The sequence below is a fragment of the Somniosus microcephalus genome, chromosome 11, assembly GCF_052327205.1.
Source record: "Somniosus microcephalus isolate GS21.2 chromosome 11, FLI_Smic_1.0, whole genome shotgun sequence".
Lineage (NCBI taxonomy): Eukaryota > Metazoa > Chordata > Chondrichthyes > Squaliformes > Somniosidae > Somniosus > Somniosus microcephalus.
This window is the reverse complement of record NC_140997.1, coordinates 19124906-19148000: the sequence shown is the minus strand read 5'-3', so window position 1 is coordinate 19148000 and position 23095 is coordinate 19124906. Positions and strand designations below refer to the sequence as shown.

The 23095-nt window shown below is 47.3% G+C and overlaps 1 protein-coding gene across 1 annotated transcript in view; it reads left to right on the top strand.

Annotated features, from left to right (window-relative positions):
• Nucleotides 1-23095, top strand: part of card11 (caspase recruitment domain family, member 11) — a 262608-nt gene that overhangs the window by 150514 nt on the left and 88999 nt on the right. Inside the window, exons 8-9 of the mRNA XM_086000284.1 lie at nt 5603-5800; nt 19451-19630. Coding sequence (XP_085856410.1) covers nt 5603-5800; nt 19451-19630 — 378 coding nt within the window. The remainder of the gene's footprint in view (nt 1-5602; nt 5801-19450; nt 19631-23095) is intronic.

The window sequence follows — 23095 nt, the reverse complement described above, 5'->3', positions numbered from 1 at the left end:
AACTGCCTATACTGAAAATCTAGCCCTGTGTGTTCTACTCAGGATATCCACCAAAATCAAATATCTTTGACCCCCGAAGTACAAAGAGCTGGAGACTTACAGAGCCGCTTCTGAAGCCGAGAATCACTTTGCCCGATTAAAGCGAGTCTACTATCCCATTTGAGAGTTCAATATTTATACCCTTTTCTAGTGGTATTTCCTTTAAGGTTTTCTGCTGATGCAAGCTAATTATCTCTTGTCATTTTTCTGCCGACCCTTGCAATTCTTACAGTCACCTCAGCTGGTAGCATTACAGAATCATGTCCCCTCTCTAGGTGTTCTAAGTTTACCATAAAAAATGGTGTGACGGCAAGTGTGTTTTTTACTTGATGTCATTTTTACGAAGGCAGATGTTTGTGCTTCTTTACGAGGTGTAAATTAGAACACCTTATCCAGGGTGAATCAATGTTTCGTTCCCAAAGGTCAGCCTGTCGGGACCTTTTAACCTTCTGTTTCAATAAGGTTATTTATTCAGGGTCAACAACTATCTTATCTCAATAGCCAGAATGCTTTCATAACTATTTCATAGTTAGGTTTCTAAATTTCCAAACCCAGTTTGTCATGTTTTAATAAGGTCAGAATTCTTTCATGAGACAGTGGCCTAGAAATTCGGTGGGGTTAGCGCCCAATTAGAGGCATTAGAGGGTCTTGCGCCGGAATTATAGCTGGTAACGAAATTGCGTTGGGCCCTACCATCGGCGTTAGCCGGTAGCGCTGCGCCGGCACCGATGACGTCATCGGTGTGCGCAGCGTCCCGGTTGCCGTGGTAACCCGGCCCCAAGCCCAAATTCAGTTGCGGCCGCCTCGCCCGTGGCAGCCGCAACCAACGATTGTTGAAAGGGATGTAACACACCTTTGCGCCGGCGCATAAAGGTGGAGCGGCGGCCGGCCGCTTTCCCGGCGGCCGCCTGCCCGCACCTCCCTCCCCGGACTCCTCCACCACCCCCCCGCGGCACTGATGTGTGTGGCCCGCGAGCCCGGCTCTTCCCCGAGGTGCCGGGCTCATTTGTCGGGCGAATCGACCGGCCAGCGGTCGGCTGCAGGCAGCTCCTCCTTAACAGAGGGAGGAGGCCTGCAGTACCCCAGCCTGCCGCACCGCCTCGGGTGCCGCAGCGGGGGATTAGCGCCTCAAAACTGCACTGAACGCCCATAGTGAGGCGCAAAAACCCTCCATTAACGCCCGCCGCCGTCTGGGCCCGAGGCAACCGAATTTTCGTCGGGCGCAGCAGCATTAACGCCGGCGCAAAACTTCGGGCGCTAAAGCCCTGGCGGACCCACAACCGAATTTCTAGGCCAGTGTATTTTTCTGAATAGGTTATATGGCTTATTCCTTCACAAGTTTAACGTCTCATCCGAAAGACAGCACCTCCATCAGTGCAGCATTCCCTCACTGGAGTGTCAGCCTAGATTTTGTGCTCAAGTTCCTGAAGTGGGACTTGAACCCACAGCCATCTGACTTAGAGGTGCGAGTGCTACCAAATGAGCCACAGCTGACACCTACCAAAGTCATGGAGAATCACATGGCGGCACGTGAAGCATTCCAGTAAGCTGGTGTATAGTGTTCTCTGGTTGAATCCCAGGCCTCGTTATTGTTTACCTGAATACTGGGCAAGTAAAGGTACACTCCAGTTCATAAGGGACATAAGGTCTGCTTATAGGAGTGGCCAGTGATGCTAAACTTAAGTGGAATCTCTAGCGTAAAAACCCAAAAATGTGAAAAGTGCCTTTCGACTCAGGATGTCCCAAAGTGCTTGACAATCACTACTTCACACCTGCTACAAAAGGATTTACAGAGAAGGTTTGCAATTATAATTGCACAAGCCAGAAACACGTTCCTCTCCCCCATCTTACCCATCACTCATGCAGTTTACAGCTTCCCAACCAATGTCCTCCATGTCTTTGAAGTGCTGAAAGGTTTGGCTTGCTGGCTTCCTCCATCTGTCTGCACTCGGTGCCTTCTGTTGAAAGTGGCCTTTTTCTGTCAGGGGAAGATAAACGTGCATTGAACAAGTGAATATTTTGCACTGCTTGGCAGAGTTTCATGGCCTTAAACGTAGCTCACCTTACGTAAAACACCTTGGGGGGGGGGCCTTATTGAAATTTGGCAGGGCGCAAAAACAGGCTGTAGCAAACCAACGGAAAGGAAAATTGGGCGGGGTGTGTAATGGGCGGGTCCAGTCCACTGCTTCCCATTTCCTGTTCCCCGCCAAAGTTGAATTTCCCTCCCCCCCCACCTCACTTGCCTATAGAAAACTCGAGCTCGCCAAACCTACTGTAATTGTCTGCTGTATGTGTGAATAATGATAGTCAGTCCTTAATCTTCCTCAGCTGCATCAGTCTGAGTTCTCTAGCACATGTCTTCCTCTGCTGGCTCTTTCAACCATGTTCATTACTTCCCTTTCAAAGATAAAAGAAAGAGCTTGCATTTCTATGGCGCCTTTCACAAACTCAAGACCTCCCAAAGCGCTTCGATAGAATCTGGAACAGTACCCATGGATTGGAGGGTAGCTAATGTTACCCCACTATTCAAAAAAGGTGGTAGAGAGAAAACGGGGAATTACAGACCGGACATCGGTAGTGGGAAAAATGCTAGAGTCCATTATAAAAGATGTAATAGCAGAGCACTGGGAAAACAGTGACAGGATCGGACAAAGTCAACATGGATTTACAAAAGGTAAATCGTGCTTGACTAATCTACTGGAATTTTTTGAGGATGTAACTGGTAAAATAGATAAGGGAGAACCAGTGGATGTGGTGTATTTGGACTTTCAAAAGGCTTTCGATAAGGTCCCGCATAAGAGATTAGCGTGTAAAGTTAAGGCACATGGGATTGGGGGCAAGGTATTGACTTGGATAGAGAACTGGTTGGCAGACAGAAAGCAAAGAGTTGGAATAAACGGGTCTTTTTCCGAGTGGCAGGCAGTGACTAATGGGGTACCGCAGGGATCGGTCCTTGGACCCCAGCTATTCACAATATATATTAATGATCTAGACGAGGGAACTAGATGTAATATCTCCAAGTTTGCAGACGACACAAAGCTGGGTGGGCGTGTGTCCTGTGAGGAGGATGCCGAGAAACTCCAGTATGATTTGGACAGGTTGGGTGATTGGGCAGAAGCATGGCAGATGCAATATAACGTGGATAAATGCGAGGTTATCCACTTTGGTGTCAAAAACAGGAAGGCAGATTATTATCTGAATGGCAATAGATTGGGAGAAGGGGAAGTGCAACGAGACCTGGGTGTCCTTGTGCACCAGTCGCTGAAGGTAAGCATGCAGGTGCAGCAGGCAGTTAAGAAGGCAAATGGTATGTTGGCCTTTGTAGCGAGAGGGTTTGCGTACAGGAACAAGGATGTCTTGCTGCAGTTGTACAGGGCCTTGGTGAGACCACATCTTGAGTATTGTGTGCAGTTTTGGTCGCCTTATCTGAGGAAGGATATTCTTGCCATGGAAGGAGTGCAGCGAAGATTCACCAGGCTGATACCTGGGATGGCAGGAATGACGTATGAGGAGAAATTGGGTCGATTGGGCGTATGCTCGTTGAAGTTTAGAAGAATGAGAGGGGATCTCATTGAAACTTATAAAATTCTGACAGGACTGGACAGACTAGATGCTGGAAGGATGTTCCCGATGGTCGGGGAGTCCAGAACCAGGGGTCACAGTCTAAGGATAAGGGGTGAGCCATTTAGGACAGAGATGAGGAGGAATTTCTTCACCCAGAAAGTGGTGAACCTGTGGAATTCTCTACCACAGAAGGCAGTAGAGGCCAATTCATTAAATATATTCAAGAAGGAGTTGAATATATTTCTTAAGGCTAAAGGGATCAAGGGATATGGGGAGAAGGCAGGGACAGGGTACTGAATTTGGATGATCAGCCATGATCTCATTGAATGGCGGAGCAGGCTCGAGGGGCCGAATGGCCTACTCCTGCTCCTATCTTCTGTGTTTCTATGTTTCACAACCAATGAAGGACTTTTGAAGTGTAGTCGCTGTTGTAATGTAGGAAATCTGTGCAGCAACAGCAGCAGACTCCCAGATCGATGTGGTTTAAATACCTGAAGGAACTCGGGCAAACTCATCTGACAGCTGGAACTTGCTGTAATTGCAATAAGAGGAATGTCACCCCTAAAGGGATCTGTCGTTTATGGGTCTTCTCTAGCCCCTAGAAATACTTCGATGGCATAACTTACATCTGTGGCTTGACTGCCTTCCCGAGCAGCTCCATTGATTTACTCAGAGATGCTGCTGCAGACAAGTTTGGTCACTGACCCAGGGGCCACCAAGTCAGCAGAAGTTAATACCGACTGAAGGCAAAACGCCAGAGAAGTTAATGGGGCTGGTTCCGAATAACCTTTAGGCGCAATAGTGAGCTTCAACATGAGCTAAAGTGTAATCAGTATGAAGTGATCACCTACAAGGTTGGAGGCATATTTTTTCCCCAACGACAATTCAAATAAATGAGTACTTTCTACTGACAGAACCCCCCAAGCTCTCTGCCTTTAAAAAGAATGGGAGAGCACTATTGATATATAAATGGTAAATGCACCGTATAGCAGAGGAACGTAGGAACAGGAGCAGGCCATTCAACGCCTCGAGCCTGCTCCGCCATTCAATTAGATCATGACTGATCTGTACCAGAACTGCATTCACCCACCTTAGCTCCATACCCCTTGATAACCTTACCCAACAAAAATCTGTCAATCTCAGTCTTGAAAGCTCCAATTGTCCCAGCATGGTTCTGTGAAGAGAATGGATTTCTTAATTAAGTGTCAGCCTTGGTTCAGTGGGTAGCACTCTTGTCTCTGAGTCAGAAGGTTGTGGCAACAAGCCCCACTCCAGAGACTTCTGTAAATGATGTATTCTGATTCTTCAGTGCAATACTGAGGGAGTGCTGCATTGTTGGAGGTGCTGCCTTTCAGATGAGACCTTAAACCAAGGCCGTACCTGCTGTAGAATCCTCGATTCAAACCAGCTGCCCGCTGAGTTAGTTCATCTTAGCCTAGACGGGGGACATTGACGTTTGAATCAACATTCCTGGGAAGGGAGAAACTTGCCATGGTTCCCACTCTACTGAGGCAAGGGCAGGAACAGACTGGGGCTCAGCAGTGGTGGCTGCCATAGTTGAATTGCCTGCTATCCAGGCCCAATGAAGAATGGCCGCTTGGTACGATGAAAGAAGGCTGATGGTGCCTGTCAATCGAAGAGCAAAAGGAAAATGTAGAGGAGAAAAAATATTTAATAATAAAAACTTGAGACCCAAAATCTATTAAATTTTATTTCAATCTAATGGTATCTTTTTATAGCAAAGGTATTACAGAATATTCTCTCTGCTCTTCATTATACTGTAACCTTCCTCATTCACACATGCGCTGCAGGTTTGAAGATAATAATTACTAACAGATTAAACCTACATTCCTTTTCACGTATCACAGCTCTTTCATAAAGAGCCTTTCATTACTTTGCCTGAAAGCTCTTATTAGCTTCAAAAGCCGGTAAATGCATTGTGGCATGCAGTGTGCGTGTGTGTATATTTCACTCTTTCTAATCATTGCACTCCTTCCAGGCATTCAGATCCCGAGACGAAGCCCAGACACAGTTCTCTCAGTGTCTGATTGACAAAGATAAATATCGCAAACAAATCCGGGAGCTGGAGGAAAAGAACGATGAGCTCCAAATTCAGATAGTCAGGAAAGAAGGGAAAATCGTAGCCTTGGAATCGAAACTTCGACGTATGTCCAAGGACACCCTGTCCGCAGACCAGGTGAGGTTTTTGACTGACATCTTTTTTATCCTTTTTTTTTCTGTTACTTCTCCCCGCGCCCCCCCCACCATGATTCAGTGGTTCAATGCACGCAATGGTGTGGAAATGCTTTCCTAATTCATTTCTGGGATGTGGGCATCGCTGGCAAGGCCAGCCACTTACTGCCCATCCCTAGTTGCCCTTGAGGAGGTGGTGATGAGCCTCTTTCTTGAACCGCTGCAGTCCGTGTGCTGAAGGTGCTCCCACTGCGCTGTTAGGGAGGGAGTTTCAGGATTTTGACCCAGCGACAATGAAGGAACGACAATATATCTCCAAGTCAGGAGGGGAACTTGGAGGCGGTGGTGTTCCCATGCGCCTGCTGCCCTTGTCCTTCTAGGTGGTGGGGGTCGAGGGTTTGGAAGGTGCTGTCGAAGAAGCCTTGGCGAGTTGCTGCAGTGCATCTTGTAGATGGTACACACTGCAGCCACGGTACGCCGGTGGTGGAGGGAGTAGATGTTTAAACTGGATGTGATGCCGATCAAGCAGACTGCTTTGTCCTGATGGAGATTTGTCGAGCTTTGTCAGAAAACAGAGAGTAGGAATAAACGGGTCATTTTCAGGTTGGCAGGCTGTAACGAATGGGGTATCGCAAGGATCAGTGCTTGGGCCTCAGCTATTCACAATCTACATCAATGATTTGGATGAGGGGACCAAATGTAATATATCCAAATTTGCTGATGATACAAAGCTGGGTGGGAATGTAAGTTGTGAGGAGGGTGCAAGGAGGCTTCAAGGGGATATAGACAGGCTGAGTGAGTGGGCAAGAACATGGCAAATGGAATATAATGTGGAGAAATGTGAAGTTATCCACTTTGGTAGGAAAAATAGAAAAGCAGAGTATTTTTTAAATGGTGAGAGATTGGGAAATGTTGGTGTTCAGAGGGACCTGGGTGTCCTTGTACACGAATCACTGAAAGTTAACATGCAGGTACAGCAAGCAATTAGGAAAGCAAATGGTATGTTGGCTTTTATTTCAAGAGGATTTGAGTATAAGAGTAAAGACGTCTTACTGCAATTATATAGGGCCCTGGTGAGACCACACCTGGAGTATTGTGTACAGTTTTGGTCTCCTTACCTAAGGAAGGATATACGTGCCATAGAGGGAGTGCAACGAAGGTTCACCAGACTGATTCCTGGGATGGGGGGATTGTCCTATGAGGAGAGATTGAGTAGACTAGGCCTATATTCTCTAGTGTTTAGAAGAATGAGAGATGATCTCATTGAAACATACAAAATTCTTACAGGACTCGACAGGGTAGATGCAGGGAGGATGTTTCCCCTTGCTGAGGAGTGTAGAACCAGGGGTCACAGTCTCAGAATAAGGGGCGGCCATTTAGGACTGAGATGAGGAGAAATTTCTTCACTCAGAGGGTGGTGAATCTTTGGAATTCTCTACCCCTTCTTCTCCTTCTTAGGCCGTCCCTCGGAACCGAGGATGACTTGCTTCCACATTAAAAATGAGTTCTCAGGTGACTGATGAGTCCAATGCAGGACCTACAGTCTCTGTCACAGGTGGGGCAGACGGTGGTTGAAGGAGCGGGTGGGTGGGGTGCTTGGGTTGACGTGTGCTCCTTGCGCTGCCTGCGCTCAGCTTCCGCTTGCTCCCGGCGAAGTGACTCGAGGTGTTCGGCGCCTTCCCGGGTGCTTCTCCTCCACTTTGTGCGGTCTTGGGCCAGGGATTCCCAGGTGTCGGTGGGGATGTTACACTTTTTCAAGGAGGCTTTGAGGATGTCCTTGAAGCATTTCCTCTGCCCACCTGGGGCTCTCTTGCTGTGCCGGAGCTCCGAGTAGAGCGCTTCTTTTGGGAGTCTCGTATCAGGCATGCGGACAATGTGACCTGTCCATCGGAGCTGATCGAGCGTGGTCAAAGCTTCGATGCTGGGGATGTTGCCTGAGCGAGAACACTGACGTTGGTGCGCCTATCCTGCCAATGGATTTGCAGGATCTTGCGGAGGCAGCGTTGGTGGTACCTCTCCAGTGCTTTGAGGTGCCTGCTGTACATGGTCCATGTCTCTGAGGCATACAGCAGGGCGGGTATTACTACTGCTCTGTAGACCATGAGCTTAGTGCCGGGTTTGAGGTCCTGGTCTTCAAACACTCTCTTCCTCAGGCAACCGAAGGCTGCACTGGCACACTGAAGGCGGTGTTGGACTTCGTCGTCGACAGTGGGCTTCCGAGGTATGGAAAGTGGTCCACGTTGTCCAAGGCCTTGTCGTGGATTTTGATAATCGGGGGGCAGTACAGTACTGTGAGTCGGGGGCAGGTTGGTAGAGGACCTTTGTCTTACGGATGTTTAGTGTAAGGCCCAGTCTCTTGTACTCTTCGGTGAAGGTGTTGATGATGGTTTGGAGTTCGACCTCCGAGTGAGCGCAGACGCAAGCGTCGTCTGCATACTGTAATTCGACGACAGAGGATGGGACAACCTTGGATCTGGACTGGAGGCGACGGAGGTTGAACAGTTTCCCGTTTGTTCTGTAAATTAGCTCCACTCCAGTGGGGAGCTTACTGAGGGTGAGATGGAGCATTGCAGCAAGGAAGATCGAGAAGAGCGTTGGTGCGATGACACAGCCTTGCTTGACCCCGGTTTATACATGAATTGGGTCTGTGGTGGAACTGTTGGTCAGGATCACGGCTTGCATGTCGTCGTGAAGCAGGCGGAGGATGGTGACAAACTTTTGAGGGCAGCTGAATTTGAGGAGGACATTCCAATTATAATAATCCCTCATGGCTGACAGTGTTGAAGGCCTTTGTGAGATCAAAGAAGGCCATGTACAGCAGTTGGTGCTGTTCCATGCATTTCTCTTGTAATTGACGTGCGGTGAATGTGTTAGTGGGCGGAATCCGCATTGTGACTCTGGGAGGAGCTCTTTGGCCACTGGGAGAAGGCGATTGAGGAGGATTCTTGCGATGACTTTCCCTGTGGCGGACAGCGAGGAAACTCCTCTGTAATTACCGCAATCGGACTTGTCACCTTTCTTGAAGATGGTCATAATTACTGCGTCTCTGAGATCCCCTGACATGCTCTCCTCCTTCCAGATAAGAGAAATTATTTCATAAATTCGCGCCAGTAGTGCTTCTCCACCATGCTTTAGTGCCTCGGCGGGGATTCTATCTGCTCCTGAGGCCTTGTTCTTCAGTTGTCGGATGGCCTTTTCAACCTCATGCCAGACTGGGGTTGTGCTGAGATGGTGGCGGGCAGCATGCTGCGGGATGGAGTTGAGGACACTCGCGTCGAAGACAGAATCTCGGTTCAGGAGATCTTCGAAGTGCTCCTTCCAGCGGGCACTGACTGCCTCTCTGTCCTTGAGGAGTACCTCTCAGTTCTTGGCCTGCAGTGGGGTAGGGCCTTGGGTGCTTGGGCCGTAGATGGGTCTTGACTGCACTAAAGAGGGCTGTGGTGGCTCAATCATTGAGTATATTCAAGACAGAGATCAATAATTTTTTTAATATTTTGGGAATCAAGGGATATGGGGATAGTTCAGGAAAGTGGAGACGAGGTAGAAGATCAGCCATGACCTTATTGAATGGTGGAGCAGGCTCGAAGAGCCAAATGGCCTACTCCTGCTCCTATTTCTTATGTTCTTATGATCTTGAGTATTGTTGGCGCTGCACTCATCCAGGCAAGTGGAGAGTATTCCATCACACTCCTAACTTGTGCCTTGTCGGCGGTGGAAAGGCTTTGAGGAGTCAGGAGGTGAGACACTTACCACCATAGACAGTATTAAGAACAGAAGAACATAAGAAATAGGAGCAGGAGTAGACCATTCGGCCCTTCGAGCCTGCTCCGCCATTCAATAAGATCATGGCTGACCTACGTAATTTCTTAATTAGGTGTCAGCCTTGGCTCAGTGGGTAGCACTCTTGTCTCTGAGTCAGAAGGTGGTGGCCACAAGCCCCACTCGAGAGGCTTCAGTAAATGATGTATTCTGACTCTTCAGTGCAGTACTGAGGGAGTGCTGCCTTGTTGGAGGTGCTGTTTTTTCAGATGAGTCATTAAACCAAGGCCGTATCTGGCTCTCTCAGATGGATGTAAAAGATCCCATGGCCCTATTTCGAAGAAGAGCAGGGGAGGTGTCCTGGCCAATATTTATACTTTAGCAAACATCACTTAAGAAAAAACAATTTGCTAGTCATTTATCTCATTGCTGTCTGTGGGACCTGCTGTGTGCAAATTGGCTGCCGCGTTTCCTACATTACAACAATGTCGATTCACATTAGTTGGATTTGAAGTGCTTTGGGACATCATTGGAAGGAGCTATATAATTGCAGGTTCTTAAATTGCATTCTTAAAAAGTATTCAACTACAGGAAACATTTTAGGTCACATCGCAGGGTATGCGAGTATCTCACTGACTAGCCAGAGACATGTTAACCTGTAGTCCTGTTAAACTGCAAAGTGAAACTTGCTGCTTTGTCCATTGCTTTGTCTCTGCTCCTTCACTGTTTCCTGTTCTGCTCATTTTTTTTTTGCTGCATTTCATCTTTAATGGTTTGTCGTAGCCTTTCCCTCCCTCGCTGAGTTTTCCTCTCATCTTATACCATAACCATGGCTGTTCCTTCAGTGGATTCATTTTCTCTGTTTAAAGTTCAAGTAACCATTTTTGACAAGTGAAAACTTAATCTAGGCAAGTTCAGAAAAGGTCTTGCTCATCAAGCAGCAAGTAACTTTTTGAAGCATTTTTTCTAGCACAGACACATTGTCAGGTTAATGCAGGTCGCTCTGTTATATGCGACTCGTGCCGCTCCTGACCTTGAAGTCCTTGGTGCTATCATTGGGTACAACAGGAACAAAAAAATGATGAGCCGAAAACATCTGTCAGTATTAAGAACGCCTGTCTTTACTGTGTTTATTTTTCTGTTTGCATGATTTTTTAAATAAATTATTCGTTCTCGGGATGTGGGCGTCGCCGGCAAGGCTGACATTTATTGCCCATCCCTAGTTGCCCTTGAGAAGGTGGTGGTGGGCCGTCTTCTTGAACCGCTGCGGTCCGCGTGGTGAAGGTCCTCCCACAGCGTTGCTGGTTCCAGGATTTTGACCCAGTGACGATGAAGGAACGGCCAATATATTTCCAAAGTCAGGATAAGTGCGTGACTCGGAGGAGACCTCGGAGGTGATAGTTTTCTGCTGCCCTTGACCTTTTCTAGGCGATGGAGGTCACGGGTTTGAGAGGCGCTGTCGAAGAAGCCTTGGCCAGTTGCTGCGGGGCATCCTGTAGGTGGTGCACACTGCAGCCACGGTGCGCCGCTGGTGGAGGGAGTGAACGTTTAAGGTGGTGGATGGGGTGCCGAGCAAGCGGACAGCATTGAGCTCCTTTTGTTGTTGTTTTCATTTTTTTTTAAAATATTTTTCGTACAGCGTTGAGTGACTGGAAGAGAACTTCCTGTAGCTTGTCCATAACTGGTGGGGTTGGTCAGGGTTTTTGCCTCACCACAAGCGAGCTGGCTTTCAGCTTGTCTTGTTTATGTGCAACGGGGCAGTTCACAGCACAGCACGCAAATAGTGCAAAAGAGTCATTTTTTTTACATGCACCATCTGCAGAAACCCTGATTCAGGGATAAGTATTTTTGGCAAACTGGTTACACATTTATTTGCATTCAGCTGCAGTCGAAGCTGGGGGTGGGGGGAATCAGCAGCTCAGCCTTAACGTGATGCTGTGTTAAGCAGCTCCATTGGCCTGAAGGTCTCTTTTTGAGCAAATTACCCCTGTGCCAGATTGCAACGGTAGAAAAGCACCGTCCTTTACAAGAAGAGTCTCTTGTCACGCTTGCTCTTGCTGCCTGTCGATGTGTGCGTAAGGATCCCGCTGGAGCTGGCTGGCTGAATAGTGCTGCAATACGCTGGCAGGAAAATCTGCGAGTTATCAGCTGGTCTCGGTGTCGCTATAGCTGGGCGGTTCATAGCACAGTTCCATAAATGGTGCAAAATAGTCATTTTTCACACTGCGTTTTTCTGCACAAATAGGCTGTTGTCAGCTGTGGCTCAGTGGGTAGCACTCTCGCCTCCGAGTCAAGAAGGTTGTGAGCACATAAAGCTAGGGTGACACTCCAGTGCTGCACTGTCAGAGGTGCCATCTTGCGGATGAGACGTTAAACCGAGGCCCCGTCTACTCTCTCAGGTGGACATAAAAGATCCCACGGCACTATTTCGAAGAAGGGCAGGGGAGGTATTCCTGGTGTCCTGGCCAATATTTATCCCTCAATCAACATCACTAAAACAGATTATATCTGGTCATTATCACACTGCTGTTTGTGGGAGCTTGCTGTGCGCAAATTGGCTGCCACGTTTCCCACATTACAACAGTGACTCCACTTCAATAAAGTACTTTGTTGGCTGTAAAGCGCTTTGAGATGTCCGGTGGTCGTGAAAGGCGCTATAGAAATGCAAGTCTTTCTTTCTTTCTTTGTTAGGCAGAGATGAGAGGTGAACTAAATTCTGACCCCAAAACAGGCCAAATTACACTGAACGTTTGGAGGTTGTAAAGTGGCTGATACATTGGGGGTAATTTTAAGCTTACCCGCGTGTCAGGAAACCGGCGGATCGGGTGCAATGGAAAGTAATATCGAGCGGGACGTAAAACCCACCTTCCACCCGATCCCGTGGGTTTCCCGCCCAGCGAATGCGGTTAAAATGTCCCCGATTGGGTTGTTAAAGGTGCCGGATATCTTTTCTGACAGGGGTCCACTTAGCATTTTCGGGGCAACTTAATAGACTCAAAACCAACCTCTCTCACTGACCTCTGCACATTAATAGGCACAACAACAGCGCTGTCGGGAAGTGGATTACTGTTATAAGATTATACGCTTGATTCCTTGAGCAATCTTCTCTGCAAGTAATTTGTGTCTCCATTCATGTGTGCCTTGCTACTTTTTAAACGATATGTAAATGCCAATCTAGACGCCAAGGGGTAGAAATTGGTTTTGGTCCATTTTCAGGCCAGGCAGCTCACCTAGAACATAGGAACAGGAGGAGGCCATTCAGCCCCTCGAGCCTGTTCTGCCATTCAATGAGATCGCGGCTGATCTGTGACCTAACTCCAAAGACCCGCCTTTGCCCCATATCCCTTAATACCTTTGGCTAACAAAAATCTATCCTTCTCAGATTTAAAACTAACAATTGACCCAGCATCGAATGCCGTTTGCGGAAGAGAGTTCCAAACCTAGTTTAAGTAAATGACTATGGGGCTGCTTGCCCTTAGGTAAGTCCTGGGAGGGGTAGTGGAGCGGGAATGGTGGGGGTGGAGTTGGAGGGAGAACTCCTGCTCCTCCTGGCTCCATGTAAGCGAGGAAAATCTGAATGGTAAAACAGAACTAACAGACTCAGGTGTTACCCAGATCAATAGTTTTATTACGAATTCACACGGGAGAACCACCTCAGCTACCCTTAGCTAGAGGCATCGTTCTCAGTGGAAAAGTGACAATACAGCTTAGTTTATACAGTTTATTAGACAACACCCACTTATTACTAATGGGGTGTATACATGGGAATATTGATACTTCATTGGTTTACATGGTTAATCAATCAACTACTAAGCTTGTCCTTCAAACTCGAGTACCCCCTAAATACGTCAGTGAGAGGCTGATGGGCTGCAAAGGCTTCATTCTAACTTCGCATTCATGAGCTTATCTCTTATTTTTGTTATCAAAATAGGGAGGCAGGCATCTTCAGCAAGACATGGCCTCGCTGAACAAAGCCCCAGTCAAACTCTGCAGCCAGCTGAATATTCTCCAAGACCTGTCTGCAAAGGCCTCATCAATGTGCCTTTGTACCCTTATCTCTTTCAAGAGGCCTCCTCCAAACATGTACTCGGAGTAATTTACGAGCAGAGCTTTGGAATGTCCTTGGTCATCTAAATCTATATTGGTTTTAATTTTAAGAAAAAGAGTTAACATAGTCAAGCATCCCATGGTGCTTTGCGTTTCGTTTTCCAGCTAACAAGACTAAATGGTACCTTTCAGAGAGTTTTATACCGGTCGAATATTGAGGATCCCTTTATATCCCCTAAACCAAATTTTATCCTAACACTCCAGAGGAACAATTTATTTCGAAACCGTACCTTTTGGTGGCGGCTGCTGCTTAGGCTACAGCGACCGCTGAAGATTCCTCAGCCCAACAGCCCCAGAGCCTGCTCCTGTTCATCAGAATCCAATTTAGCAGAGGGGCCCAAAACAGACAGTAGGCCCCTCATTTACATATGTAAGGGGCCTAACGCCTCTTTTTAGGCGGCCGCCAGGAACACCTGAAAAATAGCTCAACCCACTATTGGGCCGGAGGTCTTTTAGGTGTCCTTGGGGCGCAGGACGTTGATCCCTGAAATTGGCCCTTGTTGTCCTGTTTTACGGACGTATGCCAGGGGCAACGAGGCGCTGTTTCTACCGCAAAATTTCCAAAGTTAGGTTATTCAATTGACCAAAAACCCAATATAATTTGGGCTACTGTGGGGTCAGAGTTCAGTTCAGCTCGAATCTACGCTGTTCAGCCCTCTCTCACTAAGAAGTAGTATTTTTGTAGATGCTGTGCGAAAAATGCCTATTTTTGTAATATTTATGTACTGTGCTCTGAACTGCCCAGCCCTTAGCTACACTGAGACCTACTGAAAGCTTGCATGTTTCTCTGTGATGGAAAACCTACCGTTGTCAGTGCCCCTTCCCCACCCCCCCACCACCCCCCAGTTGTCATGACAACGCTCCAGACGTCTTCCTTTTATCTGGCATGCAAATAGAAAATCCCGCAAATGCCAATGAGTCAGATAAGGATGAATATGATTGTCAGAAGCCTATTCGATCTTCTGATTTGGGCTTACATAGAATTATCATCTAACCCTATCAGCATATCCTCCTATTCCTTTATCCCCCATGTAATTACCACGCTTCCCCTTAAATGCATGCTAGTCACAACAACCACTCCATGTGATAACGAGTTCCACATTCTTACCACTTTCTGGGTAAAGAAATTTCTCCTGAATTCCTTATTGGATTTATTAGTGACTATCTTATATATATGGCCCCTGGTTTTGGACTCCCCCCCCCCCCCCCCCCAACAAGTGGAAACATCTTCTCTACTTCTACCCTATCGAAACCCCTTCATAATTATAAAGAACTCTATCGGGTCACCTCTCAGTCTTTTTTCTAGAGAAAATGGCCCCAGCCTGTTCAGTCTTTCCTGATAGTTATAACCTCTCAGTTCTGGTATCATCCTTGTAAATCTTCTCTGCACCTTCTCCAGTGCCCCTATATCCTTTTTGTAATATGGAGACCAGAACTGTGCACGGTGCTCCAAGTGTGGTAATCTCATTCTAGCGGAAGTGCCTGCACTCTACCAACGTGCCAATTTAGAAACGCAGTCCCAAAAATTGGCAACCTAAGAAGGGCCCTGTCTTATAGGTCTATGGCATGTCAAAACAGCGGTTACACAGGCTCGTAGAACCGGTCGTGATTTGCGACCGGCGCTGCAGTGGGGGGGGTGACTCAATATCGCGTTCGGGGCGGTAGCGGGGCGCTGCGCACACCAGTGACGTCATCGGTGGTGGCACAGCGCTACAGGCTAACACCGCCATTAGCGCCCTGCTAAATTTCGCGGGAGGCGTGGCCAGTGGCGCTAAAGCCACTAAGTGCCCTCTTTGGGTGCTAACTGGTGGCGCAGCCCACTGAATTTCTAGGCCTTAATTTCTTAAAAAAGAGAAAAACAAAGTGACATTTTTAATTTTCAACACACCTATCAGACCATCACTTCCCCAAAAAGTTACCTCAACGGTTGTTCTCCAATATTCAACCACCCCCCCCCAACCACCATCTGACCCCCCACCCCCAACTCCAGGTCACCAAGGCACCCTACCCCTCCAGACACCGTTCACAGAAACACTGGACCCATCCCACTCCATCTCCTTTCACACAAACACTCTCTCCTCCTCTGACCCCACCAGTCCATATTGGATCTTTTGTCCTTCCTCTCTCGCAATTCAAATTCAGTTAATAATAAAAAAGTAATTAAAAGGCTTCTTCGGCAGCACCTCCCAAACCCGCGACCTCTGCCACCTAGAAGGACAAGGGCAGCAGGCGCACGAGAACACCATCGCCTCCAAGTTCCCCTCCGAGTCACACACCATCCTGACTTGGAAATATATCGCCGATCCTTCATCGTCGCTGGGTCAAAATCCTGGAACTCCCTCCCTAACAGCACTGTGGGAGTACCTTCACCACACGGACTGCAACGGTTCAAGAAGGCGGCTCACCACCACCTTCTCAAAGGGGCAATTAGGGATGGGCAGTAAATGCTGGCCTTGCCAGCGACGCCCACATCCCAGGAACGAACAAAAAAAATATATAAGAAGTGGTTCTTTCACTCTTAAACAAAAGCGGGAAGTTAAAACAGCCAGAAACTGGCACTGTGATGGAGAAAAAGGGTTTTATGTGATTGTGTTGGGTCTCGTAGTGTTGGCATTTGATAAATAAAACTGAGGAGAAATTGTTGAAGACGAGCCATCCACTAAACTGTCCTTGCTGCCCTGCAACGGCGTTCTGTGTCCCGTTCCTTTGTATAATAATAGAAATAAATATCCTTTGTTGTTTGGTATTTTCAATCCCCCTCTCTCCTATTATACCTATTTGGCTTCACATTTAAATAGGAAACTCCTCTCCTGCAGCTGCTGCAAGAGCGACACCTCTGGTTACTCGAAGAACTGCAAGGCGAGGATTGGGTTAGGTGTCAGCGTTACAAATTATACATTTTGCAAACTGAGCAGGTCATGAACATCTGTAAAAGCGGCAAAGAGAAAGATTAATTTACAAATTGTGCAGGTTACTTTGCATACGCATATTTTAGGATATTATAACAGGTCAGATTTATATCCTTTGGTCTTAAATAAATCTCATTGACACAAGCATGAGTCACAAATCTAAAAAAAATGTCAGAAATGAGTAAAGCATTAGCAGTGCATTTTTGTTGTTTTTATTACCTCTAAGTATATCACAGTGCACACGAGTCTTTTGAGTTGAAATTCTGTGAATTTGTTTGTTAAATACATTACTTCAGATGAAAACATTATTGAGAGTTATAACCCTGTTTTAATGCTGGATTTTCTGAGGTGTAAAAACATTAGATTATCTTACATCGCTGAGATCTGGGATCAACTCAAGCCCTGTGAGAGACGAAAGTCTATCAGATTCCTATATGAATTGAGTTAGGGCAGTGTCTCGATCCAGTTCCCCGTGGGTGTTTTGTTAAATTCACTTACGGGATCTGGGCGTCGCTGGCAAGGCCAGCATTTATTGCCCATCCCTAGTTGCCCTTGATAAGGTGGTGGTGAGCTGCCTTCTTGAACCGCTGCAGTCCGTGTGGTGAAGGTACTCCCACAGTGCTGTTAGGTAGGGAGTTCCAGGATTTTGACCCAGCGACGATGAAGGATCGGCGATATATTTCTAAGTCAGGATGGTGTGTGACTTGGAGGGGAACTTGGAAGTGGTGGTGTTCCCATGCGCCTGCTGCCCTTGTCCTTCTAGGTGGAAGAGGTCGCGCATTTTGGAGGTGCTGCCGAAGAAGCCTTGGCGAGTTGCTGCAGTGCATCTTGTAGATGGTACACACTGCAGCCACGGTGCGCCGGTGGTGGAGGGAGTGAATATTTAAGGTGGTGGAGGATGGGGTGCTAATCAAGTGGGCTGCTTTGTCCTGGATGGTGTCGAGCTTCTTGAGTGTTGTTGGAGCTGCACTCATCCAGGCAAGTGGAGAGTATTCCATCACACTCCTGACTTGTGTCTTGTAGATGGTGGAAAGGCTTTGGGGAGTCAGGAGGTGAGACACTCGCCGCAGAATACCCAGCCTCTGACCTGCTCTTGTTGCCACAGTATTTATGTAGCTGGTCCAGTTAAGTTGGGTGTGGAGCCCCAGCACTGATTCAGTACTAAATGGCAGTCTCACTCAGGGAGTCTACAGGACGGCTGGTGTGGGAAAGGGAATAATGTTGCACCGGTACAGTGAGGAGTCCTCTTCTGGACAGAAATAAAAGCACGTTTTGGAGCCAAAGTAGAGGGAGCCATACCTCACCTGGGAAAGATCAGCATAAAAAGTGGAAGGACATCCATATCCCTCATCTTAACGACCAATAACAATGCTTACAAATAGAAATATAGGTTCTCTGGTCCAAAATCTTGAACAGAAAAGGAAGAAATAATGTGGGTTTAAATGCCGACATTGACAAGGGCGCTCCTGAATGTAAAGGAAGACAGAACATGCATTTATAGAGTACCTGTCATGACCTCAAAACATCCCAAAGCGCTTTACAGCCAATGAAGTACTTTTTGAGGTGTAGTCACTGTTGTAATGTAAGAAGCATGGCAGCTAGTTTGCGCACGGCAAGATCCCACAAACGGTAATGTGATAACGTACGGAGTTTTACCCTTATATAAATTGCAGACTGTCTTGCTCAAAAATAATTGAAAGCCATTTTGGTTCCAAAAATGCTTTTCATGGAGTTTGATGGACTGCACACTTGAAAAGTTAATGTCCAGAACTTACAAAGGTGACATTAAATGCTCCTGTTCACATATTCACTCCTGTGAGTGTTCATTCATTTTCATTTGCAATCATCCATGGAAGCTCATATCGCTTCTACGGACACTCCTGAATTATTCATAATTCATGCAGCTCCAAATATTCAAACTGTACATTGGCACAGTGTTCGAATTCTCTTCTGCCTTCCGATTAGAGATTATTTAGTTTGTTCTGCCATCTGAAGAGAGACCATTATGTATTTGGAGAACCAAGAAAAGGGTGATGCATTTTGTTCTCGAAAGAAAAACAAACCCTTTGAAGAAACAAAGTTGGAGCTTCCCCCCTCCAAACGATAAATACATAGTCCAGTGTGGTACTGACCCATAGACTTAAGCCTGGGCTTGGCTGGGGCAAAAAAAACCAAGCCAGGCTGATCACTATCCAGCCGCCCTTATTGGAGAGAGAGTGGGCGTGTGTGCGTGTGCATGCACGGGCGTGCATGCAATGTTCCCCCTAAGGTGCACCACCGTGCGGCCGCGCACCATTTGTGAGGTCCTGCGCAAGCTGCTCATCATTTGTTGCCACTGAAGAAGCTACCGCACTTGCAAATTTAAAGGGACCGCACACCCAAAATAAAATTAGAGGGAACTTTGGTGTGCGCATGTGTATGTGTGCACGTGTGTGTGTGCGCGCGTGCGTGTGTGTGTGCGTGTGTGTGTGTGCGTGTGTGCGTGTGTGTGTGTGTGTGCGCGTGTGCGTGCGTGTGCGTGTGTGTGTGCGCATGTGCGTGTGTGTGTGTGCACGTGTGTGTGTGTGTGCGTGCGCGTGTGTGCGCATGTGTGTGTGTGTGCACGTGTGTGTGTGCGCGTGAGTGTGTGTATATGATTACGGTCATGCTCTGCAATGGTGCCCTCCATAATCAAAGGGCCGACTGATACTCGTTGCCCAGGATGAGAATGTAAAGAATGGCTGAATGGGTGGAGTATTGGATGGCATCCAGGCCATGTGGAACCATCCCCCAGCGTGAGAGGAGAGGGGAAATTGGGAGGGAAAGAGGTCTGAAAGAGAAAAGGTCTTCGAGGAGGAATAGGTCAGTGCAAATTTCACTCTTTCTGTCTACTTATACAGAGTCTACCACGGAATATTCCAGTCACCGTTATCTCTCAGGCTTTCTGCTATTCCTGTCAGAAGAGGAATGGACAGGAGCCGGAGAGTTCATCGACCTCAGAGGAATCTCCCGAAGACAATGAATTTTTTGTGCAGGAGTCCCGATTGAGACGGAGACCGAACCTTAAAATTTTCGGAATTGTATGTAACCGTTTATTTATAAGATTAACAAAAGTTGCTTGTCAGAAAGTTCAAGTGAAATGCTTGTCCTTGTGATGCAGACTGAACATCTCCTGCATCTTGTAAGCTGAAGTGTTCAAAGCTCTCACTAACTTAAGATATGAACCATTTTTTGATGGATGAGGGACAGGGTTATAATGACTGACTCATGTGCTTGGCCTACTGCCGATGTGAAAAGAGTCCAAGTAGATTCACAGAATCACAGAAACCCCACAGTGCAGATAGAGGCCATTTCGGCCCATCGAGCCTGCACCGACACATATCCCACCCGATCCCCGTAACCCCTACACCAACACCAACACATATCCCACCCTATCCCTGTAACCCCACGTATTTAATCCCCCTAACACTAAGGGTCAATTTATCATAGCCAATCAACCTAACCCGCACATCTTTGGACTGTGGGAGGAAACCGGAGCACCCGGAGAAAACCCACGCAAACACGGGGAGAATGTGCAAACTCCACACAGACAGTCGCCTGAGGCCGGATTCGAACCCGGGTCCCTGGTGCTGTGAGGCAACAGTGCTAACCACTATGCCACCGTGCTGCCCAATTCAATTCTTACTGAATGTGGCCACACAGCACAACACTGACCCTATTTGCACTGATTGGTGATCTAGCAAAGAGAGTGCCTTGGGTCCAAGCCATACTGTAACCAAGAAAAAGTAAGAATGATCTAAAATCTGGTCCACAATACAATGGTTAATGTCCTGTGATAATCGATAGGGGCAGTGCGAGGTGATGCAATGGTGTGATCTGAGCCACATCTGGGTATAATTGTGACCTTTTTCTCCTCGCACGTTTCTATCATTTTCTTCATTCTCCTGTACTCTTGCTATAGTGCACCTGTTCCCTGGTGAAGGCCACGGGGTGGAGATCGGCTGCTGGGCCGTCGCCAATGTCAGTGTGGCTGAGTTTCCCACTTTTTCCCCTGGTCCCCTGGAGGGGAGCTCCTGACCTGCGCTCCACACCTCTCCGGGACAGCACGGTTAAAGTAGGGAACATACGACGTGGGGCAATTCGTGGACACAAACACACACCCCTGCTGCTGCGTGCTGCAGCTTGTCAGGGTGGGGATGTATCCAGGCCCACACTCAATCTTAAGGTTGCTGCAGAAATCACATCAGTGTTTGACTTGCCCCTCTTACACCTGGGGTGGGTCATTTTGACTTTGGTTGAGAGTGTAAAACGAGCGATATCTATTGGCTTTCAATCGACATGAAAATCGAGACAGCTGTATAACGGGCATCTGAATCGATATCACCTGTTTTACACTGTCATCCAAAGTTAAAATTACCCCTAGCAAGTTTACTATAATTATATTTCAACTTATAAAGCATGCTTGGCAGTATGAGCAGGTATAGGTGTGTCTGATCAAGATATCCTATTAAAAAGGCATCACCACTTCAGTTATTCCCACATTCTCTGTGTCTCTTAAATGTCTTTAATTTCCTTTATTGTGCATCTTCCTAACCCCTCTCATGTTAATGTTATTTCAGCCATTTAACCATCTCCCATTTTCCTTTCAATCACTCTACGGACACGTCCCCTCTTGTCGAGCGTGTGCATGTTTCCCTCTCTTCTTCCCTTTGTTCTGTTTTTCCTAAAAAGCTGTTCATCTGTCATTTCTTTCCAGCTCTGATGTAGCGTCCACACCTGAAATGCTAACTGGTCCGTGATGTAAAAAGACTACTAAGCACTTGGTTTGAGTATAAAACAAGGCTTTAATCAACTGTTTCACAACCATGAGATTCTAGTTACATCACTAGTTCCTGGTTACAGAAACATCCTGAGCAAGCTGGGCCCACGCCCGAGTATTTATACTCCTTGGACGGCGCCACCAGCTGGCCGCCCAGTGTTACTTCATGAGTCATTTCTTCATGAATGATAAGACTCATGACAGTCCGTTTTCTCAACAGCTGCTGACTGATCTGCTGAATGATTCCAGCTTTTTTCTGTTTTCATTTCAGATTTGCAGCAGTTTTAGTTTCTTTTTTGCTTCTCCAACCTCCTGACCACAAGGCCCCCCCCCCCGCCGCCCACCGTGAATTATATGTCACCCAGAATACCGCAGCCTTTGTTCTTACTCGCAGAAAGGCCTGAATCCCCCATTATCCCTGCCTTTGCCAAACTCCACAGGTTACCTGAAGCTCAGAGGATTGATTAAGAATTTCACCTTCTTCTTCAAATCCCTCCATGTCTCCATCCCTGCCTGACTCAGCCATTTCTTCCAGCTGGGTCTCTGCGCATTCTCCACTCCTCCATCACTGGCCTACTGCTCATTCCCCATTCCCTCTTTTCCACCATTGGTCACCACTCCTTGAGTGACTAGGCACCCATCTTTTGGAACACCCTCCCTAAAATCTCCTCCTTGCCACCTCCCTTTCGGACTTCAAAAGCCACCTGAAGAACACCCTGTTTGTATACGCTTCCGCCAGCCCCTCTCTTCCCTTTCTCATAGAAACAGAGAAGATAGGAGCAGGAGTAGGCCATTCGGCCCCTCGAACCTGTTCTGCCATTCAATGAGATCATGGCTGATCATCCAAACTCAGTACCCTGTCCCTGCCTTCTCCCCATATCCCTTGATCCCTTTAGCCTTAAGAAATATATCCAACTCCTTCTTGAATATATTTAATGAATTGGCCTCTACTGCCTTCTGTGGTAGAGAATTCCACAGGTTCACCACTCTCTAGGTGAAGAAATTCCTCCTCATCTCAGTCCTAAATGGCTTACCCCTTATCCTTAGACTGTGACCCCTGGTTCTGGACTCCCCCGCCATCAAGAACATCCTTCCTGCATCTAGTCTGTCTAGTCCTGTTAGAATTTTATAAGTTTCAATGAGATCCCCTCTCATTCTTCTAAACTCTAGCGAATACAAGCCTAATCGACCCAATCTCTCCTCGTACGTCATTCCTGCCATCCCAGGTATCAGTCTGGTGAATCTTCGCTGCACTCTCTCCATGGCAAGAACATCCTTCCTCAAATAAGGTGACCAAAACTGCACATAATACTCAAGATGTGCTCGCACCAAGGCCCTGTACAACTGTAGCAAGACATCCTTGTTCCTGTACTCGATCCCTCTCGCTATGAAGGCCAACATACCATTTGCCTTCTTAACTGCCTGCTGCACCTGCATGCTTACTTTCAGCGACTGCTGCACAAGGACCCCCAGGTCTCGTTGCACTTCCCCTTTTCCCAATCTATTGCCATTCAGATAATAATCTGTCTTCCTGTTTTTGCCACCGAAGTGGATAACCTCGCATTTATCCACATTATACTGCATTTGCCATGCATCTGCCCAATCACCCAACCTGTCCAAATCATACTGGAGTTTCTCTGCATCCTCCTCTCAGCACACACGCCCACCCAGCTTTGTGTCATCTGCAAACTTGGAGATATTACATCTAGTTCCCTCGTCTAGATCA